Genomic DNA, 19,988 nt, shown 5'->3' on the forward strand with positions numbered 1-19,988 from the left:
ATGAATGAATGTTTTATGGGTTTCTTTGTAATTTCATGTGTCTTTAGGGGTATGCGTGTAATTTTTTCTATTTTAAGCTTTCTATTGTTAAGGATTGATATACATTGTTGGCTCACAACCTAACAGCTTAAGCTTTTAGGTAAAGTGGTAATCTAACATGGTATTAAAGCCATAGTTGCCAAGAGGTCCAAGGTTCTAGTCTTGTTGCCCGCATTTATTGTATGCTATTTAAACATTATTGCATTCACTATAATGGGTGTTATTTATCATTAGTTTATCTCTCCACATGATGTCAGGCTGCACGTGAAGGGGAGCGTTAAGGTTTCATATACATTGTTGGTCCACAGCCTAGCAGCTTAAGCTTTTAAGTAAAGTGGTAATCTAATAGTTATACATAAGGGTGTGAAAGCCATGTAAGAATTGGTTATTGTTGAATTTGAAAAAAAAGTGTTTGTGTGTGGTTTTCCCCACCTGTGTGTTCTTCTTCCTCTTCTCTTTTCCTTCATTCTTCTTCTTCCCCTCCCCTTTCCTCTACTTCTCTCCCTATTTTGCCCAGGGCAGTACTTATACTTTTATAATATTCATCCTTACAGCTGCTCCTGCAGTGGTATGTGCAAGGCACATCCAAGCATGACAGCTTGTGCCTAAGGCAGCTTAAGGCAAGGAAACCTACGCTATATGCATTTCTAGCCACCAAAGCCAGGTGGCAAGCGCATAAAAGGCATGATGATGTGTACTCCTTATTAGTTGTGCATCATTTAATCGCAATCCTAGGATGACTTGTATGTATGACAAAAGACATGCCATAAGACTCCAATATCAGTTGCTCATTCAAATTTTAACTTATTTGCATGTAAAGACCATAAGGCTCCAATCTGCATCAGCAAAGGACTTGGTAGCCCAACTTGGATTCCCACAAAGTTCTGAACACCAATCAATGGTATGGTTTCCTTCCCATGATGAGAACAAACACAGGTATTGTCACAAGAACACCTTGCCTTGAACCACCACTTCTTCTTTGTCCACTTTTTAAACATTGGCAATCCAACCCACCCACCCCCCACAAAAGCAGCAACCACTACAAGAAACCAATTTCATCAACATTAGTGGTAACTTAACTCTCTCTAGAAAAATCTTGGGAGAAAGAATTAGAGCCATTTTAGTAATCCGTCGAATTCTGGAATAAGCATCATTCATACAAGATATAAGAAATCTAATCACAGATCATATAAAGGATAGAATTCAAAGAACTTGGAAGCTAAGAATTCTGCTCGCTGCTTCTAAAAACATCAGCACTTATTCGTTCAGAGATTTAACTCCCACATAACCCTCACTCCTTCAGAATACTACACTTTCAAGAAGTTTCTCCCAAATCGCCTTGGTTGTCCTGTAAAACATCACGTTGGCAACAATCCTCAGTTCCATGAACAACAATACAAGCAGCATAACATTCTCCTTATTCAGTCATCATAATCTTTGGACTTGGAAGATGGTAGAGAATGAAGCAGATATTATGACTTGCCTTTTGCAGTGATGTACACCATAACTGCTTGAGACCATAAAACAATTTTGTTGGCCGAACATGGCTTTCGAATCTTGTTTTGATGATAACAAATAAAGGTTAATTTAACAAGTTGTTGGCTAAGTGATGATATTTCAGGAAACCTTGTATGACAAAGGTCAAAAGGATCAAAGAAATGAAAGTTCAAGATCACAAGTACCATAAAGCCATACTCCATCAACAAAGTGATCAAAAGAAAGCTCAAGAGGACCAAGATGTTCAAAACATATGGAAGCTTAAAGAAGACTCAAGTTCAAATCTAAGAGGATTCAAAGCAAAGATATATATGAAGACTTCAAGCTTAGAGTGTTTAAGTCTTTAGGATGACTTATGTAAGTACTTTATTACAAATATCATTTTGAAATGCTTTGAAGCTCATTAGGGTTCATATGGATTTAGAACCTTATTTTGAAAACCCGGGAAAAAGTTTTTTGATTCTAAACTTAAAAACAAAAAAACAAAAAAGATTTTGTAACTGTTCATGCCCTTGAAACCTCAGGCGCCTGACCCTATTTCAAGTTGAAAATATACACTGTGTTCAGAAGGCTCAAGCGATTGACCCCGAAGCCTCAAGCGCTTGACCCTTGTTAACGGCTATAATTTTTAAAGTTTTTAAAATTCAAATTTATATTGCTTGTGTCCCAAACTTCGTATAAACTTGAGAAACACTCCAAGTAACTTGGGCAACATAAATAAAACACTTTTTGAGCCTATAAATACATGATTTCTCAAATCAAATCAGTACCAAGAATTGAAAAATCTACTTTCAAGCCATATTGCTCTTTCTCTCTCAAAGCTCTCTTGCTTACACATTCGTATTGAGAATTGCTGAGATATACTGAGTCTTTGATCACTCTTCTCTGAGCTCAAACCTCTGAGTTACTGATTCATATCAAGAGAAGAATTCCGATGATACATTCTTGAGCTTCAATTCAGTTTCATTGATATTTGTTTTGAAGCATATCAGCTGAGCTATATTTGTACTAACCAGCTCCATCTGAGAGCATCTCTTGTACAAAATAAACTTTTCTTGTTTCCTTGTTTCTTTGATGGTTCAGGTTTATTAGATCGTCATACTGAGCGTGGGGTATCACTTGGAGAGGGGGCTCCACCCTAAAGGAGGGATTGTAAATAGTTTGTTCCGCCCGCAAAGGAACATTATAGTGGAATCCTTAGGTGGTTTTGCCTAAGGCGAGGACGTAGGTTGGGTATTAGCCGAACCTCGTAAAAAACTCGGTCTCACACTTAACCTTTACTCTTTAAGTTTTCAGCATATATAAATTGTGTTTCTAAGTGCAGGTAGCTGAAAATTGAGATTGAGAAAAACTTTTAATTTAAGAAAGTACGTTGATTAATCTTTTGCGGAAACCTTAAGGGAGTACGTTGATTAATCGTTTGCGGAAATCTTGGTTAAAAGAAGTGCACCAATATTCATTCATACAGGGCTTTATTTAAAACTCTAAGATGAGTTTTTGCAAATGCTAAATCAAGGAAGTGCTGCAGCTCTTACAATTGGTTAAGTATCGTGTGTTCGAATAATTTGTTGATTAGTTGATTGTTATTGTTAAAGTTATTTGGCTTGTGTTGATATTGAGTGTGGATTGTAGTTGGTTTAATTGAGCATTTAAAATCAAAACATTGTTGTGTGTTTGCTGAGTATACAAAAGATTGTGAATTTGTAAAAAGACTTAAAAGAATTTTATAAACCCATTTCACCCCCCCCCCCCTTTTCTCTTGGGAAACCTTAGTTTTCAATTGGTATCAAAGCTAAGTTATAGCAACTCTTAATTAGAAGTTATATAAAGGTCTAAATGGCACATCTAGGTGTATCCCCTTTTGCAGAAGGTCAAACCTCAACTAGACCGCCTATTTTATGTGGTCTAAACTATACGTTTTGGAAACAAAGAATGAGAATATATATTCAACTTTGGATTGGAAAGCATGGAAAGTTGCCACACATGGTGACTACATTCCTACTAAATTAGTAGATGGTAAAAAAGTTCCTAAAGAAGAACGAGACTCGACCGATAATGACTATAAAATGATGCAAGTAAATTCAAGTGCCATGAACGCATTGTATTGTGCCTTGGACGTAAATGAGTTTAATAGGGTCATTGCATGTAAGTCAGCCAAAGAAATTTGGGACAAGTTAGAGGTAACCTATGAGGGAACTATAGATGTTAGAGATAGTAGAATCGACATGCTCACTAGTGACTATGAAGCCTTTAAGATGAATCCTAATGAAACTATCACTAGCATGAAGACTAGGTTTACTCACATAATAAATTCCTTAAATGCTTTAGGGAAAAATTATTCAACATATGAAATGATTCGAAAAATCCTTAGAGGACTTCCTCCGATATGGGAACCTAAAGCCACAACAATCACAGAAGGAAGAAACCTGAAAAATACCTCCTTGATGAGTTAATCAGATCCCTTCTCACATATGAGATGACAATGAACGAAAGAAATTCAGAGAACAATAATAAAAATAAGAAATCAATAGCCCTTAAGGCCGGCAAAGAAAGTTCTAATGATGAAGATGAAGACAACGAATTAGATGATGAAGAACTAGTCGTTATTACTAAAAGACTTGGAAAATTTTTTAGAAAGAATAGGGAATTCCCTCGGAAGCTTAAAGGATCAAAACTAACAAATGAGAAACAAACGCAAAGGAAACTAAGAATGAACCACCTACATGTTATAACTGCAAGAAGGTCGGACACATTAAACCTGATTGTCCATAGTTGAAGAAAGACATGAAGAAGAAAAAGAAGGCAATGAAAGCTACATGGGACGATACAAGCTCAAACGAATCGGAGGATGAATCAAGTGAACAAGAAGTTGGCAACATGTGCTTTATGGCACACAATGCTGAGGTAAACTCTTACTGTTCATCGGAAGAATCTAGTGGAGAGTCTTGTAATGATTCATGTGATAGTATGCCTTCATACAAGGAAATCCAAACTAAATTATTCACCTTACACAATAGGTTCATTAAAGTGTCTAAAAGGAACATAGCCTTGAAAGAACAAAATGAAATCTTAAGAATCAACTAGAAAATTCTAAAACAACTGAAAAAGAAAAAGAAGCCCATATTGATGATCTAATGAAGAAAATTAACATGTCTCAATAGTTAGTGAAACTAAAAGTAAATGGTGAAAGCAAGAAAGACTTACAGATAAGTGATCTTAAAAGTAAAATTGAAGATAAAGATAAAATCATTTACAACTTTACTAGAGGAAAAAAGAATTTTGAAAAGGTGGTTGGACAACAAAGGATGATTAGTAACAAAGAAGGAATTGGTTACAATGGAATTGAAAACAAAAAGAAGAAAAACTTATTCATGGGATACTTTGTAAAAGAAGAAAAATACTATGTAAGTACATCCTCTACAAATATACATGAAAACACTACTTGCCACTTGTGTAGGAATAAGGGACACATGAAGTTTAATTGTCCACTTAAAAAGAAGTATGTCAAAATCAAAAATGAATGGAAAGTGAACACTAAAAATAGATATGACTTAAAAAGAATTAAGAAGGTTTGGGTTGCAAAAATAACACCGTAAATCCTTTCTTGTAGGTATGCTTTAGGACCACTCCATCAAAGGAAAAATAGTACTTGGACAGTGGGTGTTCAAGACATATGACAGGAGATAGAACAGAGTTCACCACCCTAGTTCAAAAAGATGGAGGGTATGTGACCATCGGTGACAACGCTAAAGGTAAAATCGTTGGGATTGGTAAAATAGGTAAAAAACCCTCCCTTACAATTGATGATGTTTTGTTAGTTGATGAAATAAAGCATAACCTTTTAAGCATAAGTCAACTTAGTGACAAAGGGTTTGACATAATCTTTAAGCAAGATAAGTGCATAGTTCAAAATCCAAGAAAACATGAAATTCTATTCACAGCTTATAGAGTAAATAATGTATATTGTATAAACCTTGAAAATCTAATCTCTCAAGATATAACATGCTTAGCTGCCATGAATGAAGCCAGTTGGCTTTGGCATAGAAGACTAGGACATGCAACTATAGATCTATTATCAAACTTATTTAGAAAGAAGTTAGTCAAAGGTTTACCAAATACAAAATTCATAAAAGATAAAATTTGCGATGCTTCCCAACTTTGAAAGCAAAGTAAAACAAGTTTTAAAAAAAAAAAAAAAAAAAACATATTTCTACTATTAGACCCTTAGAACTTATTCATTTAGATTTGTTTGGTCCTACTAGAACTCAAAGCATAGGAGGTAAGCAATATGCCTTTGTCATAGTTGATGAATACTTTAGGTTTACTTGGGTATTATCTTTAACATCCAAGGATGAAGCATGTAACATGTTAATAAATTCATGCAAGAAACTTCAAAATGAAAAAGGATATAGTGTTTCAAATATAAGGAGTGATCAAGGAAGAAAATTCAACAACAAAGAAGTTGAAAAATTTTGTAATGAATATGAAATTAATCATAATTTTTCAACACCTAGAACTCCACAACAAAATGAAGTTGTTAAAAGAAAGAATAGAACTCTTTAAGAAATGGCAAGAACGATGCTAAATGAACATAATCTACTAAAATACTTTTGGGCTGAAGCGGTAAATACCGCATGCTATGTGATAAATAGAGTTACAATAAGATCAAGTTTAAATAAAACTCCCTATGAACTTTGGAAAGGTAGAAGGCCTAAAATTTCTTGCTTCCATGTTTTTGAATGCAAATGTTTTGTATTAAATGATAAAGATGATTTAGGTAAATTTGATGCAAAAACTGATGAAAGTACATTCTTAGGGTATGCATTAAAGAGCAAAGCTTTTAGAATATACAATAAAAGAACTCTTACTATCTTGGAATCTATTCATGTAACATTTGATGAAGAAAATCCATTCAATAAATCAATAAAAGGTGAAGAAGTTCAAACTACTCAAAAACCAGAAGACTTAGACATAGCAGAAGCAAAAGAAGAAGAAAATGAAGCAAAATATTTGATGCTTTTGAAAATACTGAATTACCAAAAGAATGGAAATATTTAAGAAATCATCCGAAAGACCAAATAATAGGAGAACCATCACGAGGTATAGCTAGAAGATCTTCCTTGAAAAATCTATGCAATCATCATGCTTTCTTATCTCAAGATGAACCAAAGAATGTTGAAGAAGCTCTAAGTGATGACTCCTGAATAATAGTCATGCAAGAAGAATTAAATCAATTTGAAAGAAATAAAGTATGGAAATTAGTTCCCAAACTGGATAACCATTCAATCATTGGAACTAAGTGGGTATTTAGAAATAAAAAGGATGAGAATGGAATTGTGGTAAGAAATAAAACTAGACTTGTAGCTCAAGGATACAACCAAGAAGAAGGAATAGATTATGATGAGACATTTTCTTCCGTAACTAGAATGGATGCAATAAGAATGCTTTTAGCTTATGCATCTCATAAGGAATTCAAATTGTATCAAATGGATATAAAAACTGCCTTTTTAAGTGGTTTTATAAATGAAGAGGTATATGTAGCACAACCACTGGGTTTTGAGGACATTCAAAAACCTGATTATGTGTACAAGTTAACTAAGGCTTTATATGGTTTGAAACAAGCTCCTAGGACTTAGTGGATTCTTACTAGAAAAGGGGTTTTCTAGAGGAAAGGTTGATAATACCTTATTTATCAAAACTAAGAAGGATGACATGCTTATAATATAAATTTATGTAGATGATATCATATTTGGTGCAACTAATGATGATTTATGTAAGGGAATTTACTAAATGTATGCAAGAGAAATTTGAAATGAGTATGATGGAAGAATTGAACTACTTCTTAGGATTACAAATCAAACAAGCAAAGAATGGAACTTTTATAAATCAATCCAAATATATTAAAGATATGCTTAAGAAATTCGATATGAAAAGTAGTAAGCCCATAGGTACCCCCATAGGCACCCCCATGAGTACTTCCATAAGCCTCGATAAAGATGAAAAAGGAAAACTAGTAGATATGAAATATTATAAATGTATGATTGGAAGTTTGTTATACCTAACAGCTAGTAAGCCGGATATAATGTTAGTGTGTACATGTGTGCACGATTTCAATCTGCACCCAAAGAATCACATCAAATAGCTGTGAAAAGAATCCTAAGGTACTTGATAGGCACAATTGATTTAGGACTTTGGTATCCTAAGGACACCGGATTCAAAATGATTAGTTATTCGGATGCCGATTATGCATGGTGTAAGATTGATAGAAAAAGTACAAGCAGAACTTGTCACTTTCTAGGACGATCCTTAGTATCTTGGTTTTCTAAGAAACAAAACTCCGTAGCCTTATCCACCACTAAAGTTGAGTATGTAGCAGCTGGGAATTGTTGTGCACAAACCTTGTATATGAAACAACAATTAAAGGACTGTAATCTAGAATATTCAGTCACACCAATTAAGTGTGATAACACAAGTGCTATAAACATCTCCAAAAATTCAATATCACACTCAAGAAAAACACATTGACATAAGTCATCATTTTCTAAGATATCACATTCAAAAAGAAGATATATTACTTAAATTTATAAATACAAATGACCAATGGACAGATATCTTCACAAAACCTCTTCCCGAAGAAAGATTTATATCAATTAGAAGAGAACTTGGGTTGTTACATAGTAGGGAAGTGATTTAGGACGATTCCATGTTGAGTAAAAAGAGAAATTTAAAAATTAAGGGGGTCAGGCGACTGAGCAGTGTATTTTGGAGGTTCAGGCGCCTGAGCCATCAGACCTTAGGCGACTGAGGTGCTACTGCCTGCTGAGAATTTAATTTCATAAATCATCAGGCGACTGAGCCAAATCTTCAGGCGCCTAAACTCGCAAGTTCTACATACTTTTAAGCGCAAAAACCCTAACTCTTCAGACTCCAGGCTACTGAACCTTGCTCCATCACTCACCCGAGGCTCCTACTCTTGATTTCCCTCGATTCTTAGCTCGAAATCCCTCAAATCAAAGCCTCCCAATCACTCTCCTACACCTTTTCCCACGGATTCAAGGGTTTCACTTGGCTGATTTGTTTCATCCTCCAAAAATCAAAGATGCCTCGCACCAAAACTATAGAAAATCAAGGATCTTCTTCCGAAAGAGATGATAATAACATCGAACAATGGCTTGTCACTCCTCAATCGAAGCTTCGATATCGATCTCATCTCCATTCTACGGAACCAATTTTTGGTAAGGTCATAGATACCACCTTCTTTGATTCAGAATTTCCAGAAATCCTACCTATGTTTAGGAATATCAGTTGGAAGAATTTTGTAGTTTATCAATCCAAAGGATTGTATCCCAACTTAGTAAAAAAATTTTATGCAAATATGATCCACGGAGAAAATGTCCTAACCATTGAGGTTAGAGGAAAGAAGATCGTCTTAACTCCACAAACCTTGGCTCCTATTTTGCATATTACCCCGGGTGAATTTGAATGTCCAGCTTTTGCTCAAACATAGATTCTAGAACAAGGTTTCACACCCGAAGAATTTTTGCCACTGATTATGGTAGAGGAACTTGTTTACTTTGGCCATCCTCCTATGTACAAACAGCTGAATCTTCAGGCTCAAATACTTCAGAAAATCATCACAAACAACATCCTACCAAAGGCTAGTTCATATGATCACCTCTCCTATGTAGATTGCTTTGTGTTATGGTTTCTGCTAAAAGGGAAGAAACTTGATCTCTCTAGCCTAATTTTGAAATGGATGTGGGCTAAATTGGAAGCTACTAGAGTAGCTCTTCCTTATGGAGGTGTTTTAAACCTTATCTTTGCTCAACTCAACGTCACTACCCCTACTGAATTGTTCATCAAGCGTACTAGGTATGACCTTTTCACATCCACAACCCTCAAGCAAATGGGATATGAAAAGCATGATCAGGGTTGATTTTTGAAAGGAGGACAACCTCAAAGGCCAGCAGTTGTACCTCCTCCACCTCAAGATTAGGAACAAGGTCCTCCAGCTGACACTCCCTCTTGGTTTATCCCCTTCCATCATGAATTCTCTACGTTCGACAAAGATATGCGTTTAGGACTTCAATCATTTCAAGAGAAAGTATCCTCACTCCATATTACCTGCTCTTCACTTGACCAGCGCCTTACTCGCATAGAGCAGTATAGGGCTAGCTCATCTAGTAGTATTGATCCTATGGATACTAGTTCTGCCCCTCGAAGTGATGCTTCATCTGATGAAGAATCTGAGGAAGGAAGTGAGAAAGGTGATGAAGAGGAAGCTGAAGCTGATGATGATGATGATGATGCTGTTGATGCTTGATTTATTTTGTGTTGTATGAAAGTCTTATCTATGTATTGGCTTAGTCTTTGTGTTGCTTTGTTTACTTGTTCTTTTCTTTTAGTTTGGCTTGTAACTCCCTTGCTTATGACTTTGTGTAATTGTTAATAACTATATGACTATGCTTTTTATGTGTTATCCTAAGACTCTTTATGACTATGCTCCTCATTTCTTTTTGATTGATGTCAAAGGGGAAGAGATATTTTGGAGAGCAAACATGAGAAGAAAGTATCTTAGAGAGCAACCATGAAAAATGAGAACATAGCAAATATGTAAAACACATAATCTTGGCATGAGATATAGCATGGGGGAGTAAAAGCAAAAATGAGCATAATAAGAAAAATGAGAACATAAGAAGAATGAGACCATAAGCATATATATTGACATGAGCTATAATGCATTAAAACATGATATACTTAATTGTGTCTTATTGAGTTTTTTACCTTACTTATATTTGAAATCATCATTTTTCATAATTGTTAAAAGGCATGCTTATCGTAAGGGGGAGCCTTATCAAGGTTCTCTCATCTTTACTCCTTATTTGTCATCATCAAAAAGGGGGAGATTGTTAGCCTAATATGGCGTTCGAATCTTGTTTTGCTGACAAAAAATAAAGGTTAATTTTACAAGTTGTTGGCTAAGTAATGATATTTCAGGAAACCTTGTATGACAAAGGTCAAAAGGATCAAAGAAATGAAAAGTCAAGATCACAAGTACCATAAAGTCATACTTCATCAACAAAGTGATCAAAAGAAAGCTCAAGAGGACCAAGAAGTTCAAAACATGTGGAAGCTTAAAGAAGACTCAAGCTTAATTCTAAGAGGATTCAAAGCAAAGACATATATGAAGACTTCAAGCTTAGAGTGTTTAAGTTTTTAGGATGACTTATGTAAGTACTTTATTACAAATATCATTTTGAAATGCTTTGAAGCTCATTAGGGGTTGATATGGATTTAGAGACCTTATTTTGAAAACTCCGGAAAAGGCTTTTTAGAGTAACAAAGCAAGATGGCTAAGAGTTTTGATTCTAAACTAAAAAAATTTTAAAAAAATATATAGATATTTTATAACTGTTCAGGCGACTGAACTTTTGACCTCAAGTGTCTGAAGATTTTCCTGAACAAATTTTTAACAGGCAGTGTAGGTGGGCACCTAACCCTGTTTCAAGTTGAAAATATACACTGTGTTCAGAAGGCTCAGGCGACTAACCCCGAAGCCTCAGGCGCCTGAACCTTGTTAACGGCTATAATTTTTAAAGTTTTTAAAATTCAAATTTACATTGCTTGTACCCCAAACTTCGTATAAACTTGGGAAACACTCCAAGTAACTTGGGCAACACAAATTTAACATTTTTTGAGTCTTTAAATACATGATTTCTCAAATCAAATCAGTACCAAGAATTGAAAAATCTGCTTTCAAGTCATATTGCTCTTTCTCTCTCAAAGCTCTCTTGCTTACACATTCATACTGAAATTGCTGAGATATACTAAGTCTCTGATCACTCATCTCTGAGCTCAAACCTCTGAGTTACTGATTCATATCAAGAGAAGAATTCTGGTGATACATTCTTGAGCTTCAAATCACTTTCTTTGATATTTGTTTTGAAGTATATTAGCTGAGTCATATTTGTACTAACCAGCTCTATATGAGAGCATCTCTTGTACAAAAGAAATTTTTCTTGTTTCCTTGTTTCTTTGATGGTTCAGGTTTATTGGATTGTTGTACCGAGCATGGGGTATTGCTTGGAGAGGGGGCTCCACCATAAAGGAGGGATTGTAAACGGTTTGTTCAACTCGCAAAGGAACGTTATAGTGAAATCCTTAGGTGGTCTTGCCTAAGGCGAGGACGTAGGCTGGGTATAAGCCGAACCTCGTAAAAAACTCGGTCTCACTCTTAACCTTTACTCTTTAAGTTTTCAGCATATATAAATTGTGTTTCTAAGTGCAGGTAGCTGAAAGTTGAGATTGAGAAAAACTTTTAATTTAAGAAAGTACATTGATTAATCTTTTGCGGAAACCTTAAAGGGAGTATGTTGATTAATCATTTGCAGAAATCTTGGTTAAAATAAGTGCACCAATATTCATTCATACAGGGCTTTATTCAAAACTCTAAGCTGAGTTTTTGCAAACGCTAAATCAAGGAAGTGCTGCAGCTCTTACAATTGGGTAAGTATCGTGTGTTTGAATAATTGGTTGATTGTTATTGTTAAAGTTATTTGGCTTGTGTTGATATTGAGTGTGGATTGTGGTTGATTTAATTGAGCATTTAAAATCAAAACATTCTTGTGCGTTTGCTGAGTATACAATAGGTTGTGAATTTGTAAAAAGACTTAGAAGAATTTTATAAACCCAATTCACCCCCCCCCCCCCCCCCCCCCTCTCTTGGGAATACAACTTAGTTTTCAAATTTGAAGATCCATACAACTTTAATGGCTATGATCTGCACATTAACATTATCATCAGAGGTTGTCTCTACAGAAGCCATAGGAACAGCCCTCAAAACCAAACAGAAGATGCTGAAAAAAAACAACTGAAATCCACTATTTTGCAAAAGGCAAACTAGCTGAAAGGAAATCAATATCAACCAAATAGGAACAACACAGTCCAGAGCAGAAAACAGACCAGATACAGGCAAACCAGTACATATAGCAATCTGGCATGAAACACATACATGAGGAAGATCACAACAAAAAGCTGTAATCATCACCAATCAGCAACTAAGAATCTTAAGAGAACTTGCAGACATGAAACAACCCATGCGCATTCTAGGAGAAGTCGCAGACAGGAAAAATATTCCTCTGGAGCACAAGAAGTTGCCATGATCACAAATTACTCCATCTGTCACACACCAGAAGCTACAGAAGTTTGAAAGAGACCACAAGCTTGAAGAGAACACACCAGAAAACCAAACAAATAACCACAATCACAGCCAACACAAAAAATAGAAGCACATCATAGACAGTAAGCACTGTCTTCTAAAGATAAAAGAAAGCTGCCTCATAGTACAATCACATTACAACCATACAATACATCCAACACAGGATGCATACGAGTATAAGAGTGCACACTGTGCAGCAGGGGGAAAAGAAAGTTTTTTTTCTTTTTTTTATGGCAAAGAAACTCATTAATAGGAAGAGAATTTACAAGGAGGGAGAAAAGGCATCTCCCAAAAAAATATGGAACAAAACAGAAAAAAAATAAAAACATTAAAAAACAGAAATCAATCCAACCAATTCTTCCAATCCCTATTTAAATCCTGAAAGCTAGCTTCTCTGAAAATTCCAAACCCAATACACCATAAAGAAGTCAAGAATTGAATCATTTCCCACACCAAATACGAATTCAACTTCTTCCCTGAAAAAATCCGCATGTTATTTTCCAACCAAAGACCCCATAAAAACTGCATACTAACTATACTTCCATAGAGCTGCCCCTATCCTTGCTTCTACCAAAGCCCGCAAAAGAAGCGATTAACAAATCTTCCACTGAATAGGGGCAGACCCAACTCTCATCCATAAAACTGAACAATTTATTCCAAATCCTCCATGCAAAATCACAATGCAAAAAGAGGTCAGAGGCTGTTTCAGAATTCCAAATCCCCCATGCAAAATCACAATTGTCACCAGGTGAATGCCTTAAATATTGCAGGAAACTTTCCTTTTGACCCTGACCATGGGCTCAGTCCCTACCTTGTTTCTGAGTTGGTTGTTCTTTTTTGTGATGCCGGTGGGGAATCTTACTGGATCTTCTTTCTGGGAACTCTGGTATATCAAAGAGTTGTAAAGGCATCCCTATCAAACCTACGCCTCCTCTAGTAACTTCTTGTCGTAGGGATGATTTTTCTAGAGGGGAGGAGGGAGGTGAGAGAGACTGCCTTGATCTGCAACAACTCGAAGACATGGTTTTTGAGTTGGTCCACCCGGTTGGTAAAGTAGATAGGTTGAGTTTGAGCCCTAGAACGTATGAGAGAAGAAAGAAGAAAGTCCTGAAGGAGTTCAAAACTTGGTGTCGTTGATCAATTATGGGGGTGAAAAGGAGTCAGGAAGGGTCGTAAAAGCGTTAGATTATGAAGATAGTCAGTTGGAATGTCATAGGATTAGGTAGTTTGATGTAGAGGAGTTTGATTAAGAAGGTACCGGATAGGAACTCCCCAGATATTGTACTCATACAGGAAACTAAATTGGAATCGATAGATGGGAGCTTAGTGAAGACTATTCAGGGTGGGTGTTGCAGGGATTGGGAATTTTAGCCATCACGAGGAGCAACAGAGAAAACTGAAGAAAGCAAATCAATCAGGTTTGGGAGAGTTTATTGCTCTGGTGAGATGTTAGAAGCCTGAGAGATCAAGTTAATTAGCAAAAGAATAATGACGTCAAAGTGAGGGAAATAAAGACGAAGGAAGAAGGGAGGGAAAGAGCAGGAACAAAGAACCGTCTGCAGGAGAGGCCAATCGATTTTAAAAATATGATATGACAAAAGTAAAAACCTCCCCCACGCCCATAAAAAAACAAATAAATACCATATGCCCCTTTAACAAAAACAAAAAAAAAATACGACACCTAAGCTGCAGAAAGGACAAGTATTCAGTTGTAAAATAAACACTATGCCTGAAAACACATATTCTCCACACCAATCAATCAAATAACTAAATATAAAACTATTGCTTGCCAGCTTATATCTCCATCAAAATTCTGGCAATTCATAATTTCATGGTTAGGGCACAAAATAAACAAATGAAATGTCAAACTTATGCCACCAAAAGGACAAGTTGTTTTCAGTTTTACTATAAATACTATGCCCTATACACAGATTCTACACAACAATCAATTAAATAACTAAATAGGAAATTATGGAATGCCTGCTTATATTTCCATAAAATGTGTTCCAATTCATAATTTCATGGATGGGGCACAGAAACCAAGTTCTTAAAATATATGCATGTGAATGAAGTAAGAGAATTAACTTGCAAGAATTTATTGCAATCTCACAAAGAAATTCTAAACAACTAAGTTACCTGAAGAAGTCAACAATTGCGAATGCAAATTTTCAGCATCATGATATATGATTCGAACCTTGGGTTGATCAATCAATTTCTTATCTGAAATCACAATATCCACACCATGTGGGAAGAACTGCGGATTCAATTTATTCAACATATTCCATAAAGAAGACATCCAAGGATCTAGAGCACCTTCATACCTAAGATAGAAAGTAAAATCAAACTCAAAATCATGTTTAAATTTTGACAATGGGCCTTTCACCCAAACAATTGTAAAAACAATAAAATAACACAAATTCAAAACGTGGCATTGTTTAACAAATGGACACCAAATGTGCAGACTTTGCTCAACAGGGATACAACATTTCTGCACAACTTGTTAGGGTGGTGGCAGGTCTCTGCTTAGGGTATTTGTGCTTTGTTGGATTTGGGTGTATTTTTGTCATCAGAAAATACTTATTAAACATGTGGCTAGTGTATGAGAGGTATTTCTTTTCTGGCCAGCACTTCTCACCAGCTTTTTTTTTTCTTCAAATTTGCTCTCTACCCCTAGTTTTCCTATCATAGGGTCAAAGTAATAAAAGTCTTCCAGCCTGATTGATTTGATTAAGTCCCTTTTCCAATTTCATTATCGTTGAGAGTCATCGAGCATTTCTTACCCCTCTCTTCAGACATGTGCAACCCTTGCGGGTGCTTTTTTGATTTTCCTGTGATTTGAAGGCAGTCATTAAGTGTTATCAGTAGACTGCACCTGTGTCATGATGTGTGTTTGATTTGTGGTTGCTGTGGGCTGATCTCATGAAGATTTAGAGTGCCTGTGGCATGTTGCTGGCAGCTTGCTGAGAGGGTGTTCAACCCAGTTTTTCCATCTGGAAGAATTCTGCAGTGTGTTGATGATGTCCGGGAATTGACTGACTGTGAAGCCCAAATATGTCTCCAGGCTGCAATTTATCCCAGGATACTGGCATGTGCTGGTGCTGGTTTTCTGAATGCTGTTGTCAGTTGCCACTACACTGTTTTGTTGCAGGATTGTGCTGGTTTGTGTCTTCTTTATTTTTGGTTAGCCTTCCCTATTGTGTAGTGTAGTTTTCTCTCACTGCACCATATTTTTTTCTTTTTCTATAGCAAAAGAAGATTTCATTCATAGGAAGAGAATTTACACAAGGGAGAATGAGACATATCCTGAAAACAGATCCAGAACAATTCAGAAAAAAAGCAATTAGTAAATACCAAAATAAAAAAAGAGCTACATGCCAATAGGTTCCTCAAATCTCTTTGCAACTCATGGAAACTAATTCCTCAGAAAAATCCCAAACCTGCGCCCAATTTAATTTCTTCCCATTGAATAACTTTTTATTATGATCCAACCATAACCCCCATAAAACTGCAAGCATACACTTCCATAGGACTGCCTTATCCCTCCTCCTACCAAAGCCTGTGAAATTCAGTGCAAAAGAAGATGAGAATCCGTCTCAGAATTTTTGTAACAGAGCACAGATACATCGGGAGAAAGACCCTTCAAAGGTCTCCTAACTTGCAGTTGAGCACAACACCAAGCGAAAGCCTTAATTTTTGAAAAGCCTTGGCCTTCTAGATGGAATGATAAAGTGGGAAAGAATTGGAGTATAGAATTCAAAAGTAGATTTACAAGAAACAGTCCCGACTGATCCAAACACCATAACTGAACATCCCTCCCCAAAGAAACATTACTCCCATTCATTAGAGATAACAAAGAAAACAACTCTACCAACTCCCTATCATTAAGAGGTCTCCTAAAATGGAGATTCCAGGAAACCAATGGGCTACTCAAATCCCCAACAAAGAAGGATATGGCTCTATTTTTCTCAGAGCTCAGTAGAAATAGATGCGAGAATGAAGTGGATAAGCATGCATTACCCAGCCAAGGGTCTTTCCAAAAACAGATCCGAGAGCCCCTCCCCTTCTCAAGTTTAGTTTGAGGTATGAAAGAAGGATAAATCTAAGATATGAACCTCCACGGACAGTCCAAAGAACATCTTAAACTAAGGGTGCGTTTGTTTACACTTAACAGGATCTATGTAGATCCGGTTCACTGAATGGAGTCCAAATTAAAAGACCGGTGCTGTTTGTTTACTTCTCTGAATATCCTTTGAACACCTCTAATTCGGTTAGCAACAAAATCATTGTTGAACGTCATTCCGATGCTCGTGTGGTCATGTCCCTCTCCCTCTCCTCTCCCAGCGACAGATCAGCGTTCTCTTGGCAAGCACCGATTCTGGATAAATCCAGAATCGAGGCGGTTATACTCCTTGGAAGCGTGAAAGAGTGCAGGAAAACCAGAATCATGGTGGCCCTCTTCTTCCTCATGCTGGCCTCCGAGTTTCTAGCTAATTGAAGTCTCCCCCAAAATTGATGCAAAATCAATGAAGAGTAACAAAATTGATGAAGAAATCAGTTAGGGTGTCAAAATTTGGGGTTGGGTCCCTGCTGTTGCTGCTGTTATTGAGTATGTATTTCCAGCATATCTCCGTGACCAGCTGCAGATTTTTTTTTTTTTTTACTTTTTGGGCTAGGCAAGAAGACTCCAATGAAAAACACAAACCAGCAACAAGATCACCTCCAAGGGAGAACAGCCAGACCAGAACACCCAGGAAAAGAAAAACAAACTGGCAATTGTCAACAGACAGCAAAAGCTTTGCTGTCCACACTTCTTTCCTTATTTCAGCCCACAATTATTTCCTTATTTCTCCGTTCGTTATTCTGTACGGTTAGCATACATTATTTGCTTTCCATTGACAGATTATAGTTTACATGTATAGGGCTAGAATCATGCAGGAACTTATTTGCTTTCCATGTATAGAATTCTTGTAAAGTCTATATATAATATACAGAACTCAAGGCCAGACAATTTAGCCATTAACGCAATACTTTGACATGGTATCAGAGCCAACTGCTAATTTTTTCCTTTTCCCACAAATTTTTTTGTCTTCTCGGTTTTGGAAGTGTCTCTCGTGCCTTTTGGTCAGGTCTGTGTTGATCAGTGCTGCACCCAACAATTATTTTTCAGTAATTCTGTGGCTGTCATGGGTCTGTTCTCTTCTAGGATTTTTTTTTTTTTTTTGGATCTCTGATTTTTGGTATTTCTAAGGCTCGGTGGCTGTCGGCACAGCCTTAATCTTGATTTCTCGGCAAGTCTGTGACTAAGTGGCTGTCGGAACAGCCTTCTGTTGTTGTTTCTAGTGACTCTGTCCTTGTGATTCTCAAAACAATAGTCTGAGGGTATTGGAGGTGTTGTGCGACGTCCCTCTGCATTTTTCTTGGTTCACAATTTATTTTTTTAGCGCAGGCAGGTCGATCTCGGTTTTCTTTGCACCTGTGTTGATTTATTTTTGGGCTTCTCAATTTTCTAGTACTGTTTGTCTTTCGGCATAGTTTGTTTCTGTTTCCACTACTTTTTCCTGTTCCAGCACCTTTTTCAGTTTCTTCTATTAAGTCTTTTGCTTGTAATAATGTTTCAAATCTTAGTATGGTGTGACATCGTCATTTAGGCCATCCCAATACTTAAATTGGTTTACTTGGTCATAAAGAACATTCTTCTTTATCTCTTGAGTGTGCTTCTTGCAAACTTGGTAAAAGCAAAACTCTTCCCTTCCCTTTGCATGCTAGTAGAGTCTCTCAGTGCTTTGATCCATAGTGATGTTTGGGGACCTTCCCCAGTTAGTTCACATGAAAAATTTAAATACTACGTGACTTTCATTGAATGATCATAGAAGATTTACTTGGGTCTACTTTCTTCACTCTAAATCTGAGGTTTTTCGTACTTTCACCGAGTTTTTAGTGTATGCTGACAATCAATTTCCTGCTTCTATTAAAACATTATGCACATATTCCAGTGTGAATATTTGTCTACTAAGTTTCAGGAATTTTTGACTTCTAAAGGTATTATTCATCAACATTCATGTCCCGCTACTCCCCAACAGAATGGAGTAGCCGAACAAAAAAATCGTCATCTCCTAGATGTGGTACGTACTCTTTTGCTAGAATCTTTTGTTCCATCCATGTTATGGGTTGAGGCTCTAAAAACTGCTACTTACTTGATTAATCGTTTACCTTCTCAAGTCCTACTCATGGAGTCTCCCTATTTCTGCTTATTTGCTAAGGTACCTAGTTACGATAACCTCCGTACCTTTGGTTGTGTATGTCTTGTTCATTTACCACCTCATGAGCAACATAAATTATTTGCTCAATATGTTCGATGTGCATTCTTATGATATAATGTGTGTCAAAAGGGATTTGTGTGCTATGATCCTACATTACATCGTACACGCAATTCTAGGAATGTTATTTTCTCTGAAAATCAACATTTCCTTTCTGTGTCCTCTGCGCCCTCCTCTTCTACTGTGGTTCTCCCCTCCTTTGAGCAGCAGTTCTTGGATCCTCATCAAGTCAGTTCTCGCTTTAAACCAGGTATTGTGTATACGAGACGCTCCGGCCCACAGTCTCTTCTAGAGGCTCACCCGATATCTGATCCTACCACGCTCCAGATTTAGTTAGTTGCAACACCTCCAGAGCCTTTGGTACATTGCTCTCCTCGAGTGTCTGTACCCACGGATAGGAATGGGTTTCCCTCTTCCAGTTCTGGCAATTCTATTTCAGCTCTTACTGCTGCACTGTCTAATTTTGATATTCCCACATCCTACTCACATACTGCCAAAGATGATTGTTGGCGACAAGCTATGCAGGAAGCAATTGCCGCTCTAGAGGCCAATCACACATAGGACATTGAGCCTTGTCTTCCCACCATTGTTCCTTTGGGTTGCAAATGGGTTTACTCAGTCAAGGTCCAATCTGATGAAAGTTTGGATCGTTACGAAGCTCACCTTGTTGCACTTGGGAATAATCAGGAATATGGTGTCAATTATGAAGAGACCTTTGCTTCTGTGGCTAAGATGACTACTGTTTGTACAATTCTGGCCATTGCTGCTTCCAGTGAGTGGCCACTACATCAGATGGATGTTAAGAATGCTTTTCTTCACGAGGATCTTAAAGAGTATATTTATATGAAGCCACCTCCGGGCTTGTTTCCCTCTCCAACTTCATATGTGTGTAAGCTTCGTCGTTCTCTTTATGGTCT

At 36.8% G+C, this 19,988-nt stretch overlaps 1 protein-coding gene across 3 annotated transcripts in view; it reads right to left on the minus strand.

Annotated features, from left to right (window-relative positions):
• LOC131145019 (NADPH-dependent diflavin oxidoreductase 1) overlaps positions 1-19,988 on the minus strand; it is a 90,161-nt gene that overhangs the window by 23,649 nt on the left and 46,524 nt on the right. For all 3 annotated transcript variants that reach the window (XM_058094050.1, XM_058094061.1, XM_058094056.1), the window contains one exon: positions 14,891-15,075. In XM_058094050.1, the coding sequence (XP_057950033.1) occupies positions 14,891-15,075 (185 nt within the window). The remainder of the gene's footprint in view (positions 1-14,890; positions 15,076-19,988) is intronic.

The sequence above is a fragment of the Malania oleifera genome, chromosome 1 (genome assembly GCF_029873635.1).
Source record: "Malania oleifera isolate guangnan ecotype guangnan chromosome 1, ASM2987363v1, whole genome shotgun sequence".
Taxonomy (NCBI): Eukaryota; Viridiplantae; Streptophyta; class Magnoliopsida; order Santalales; family Ximeniaceae; genus Malania; species Malania oleifera.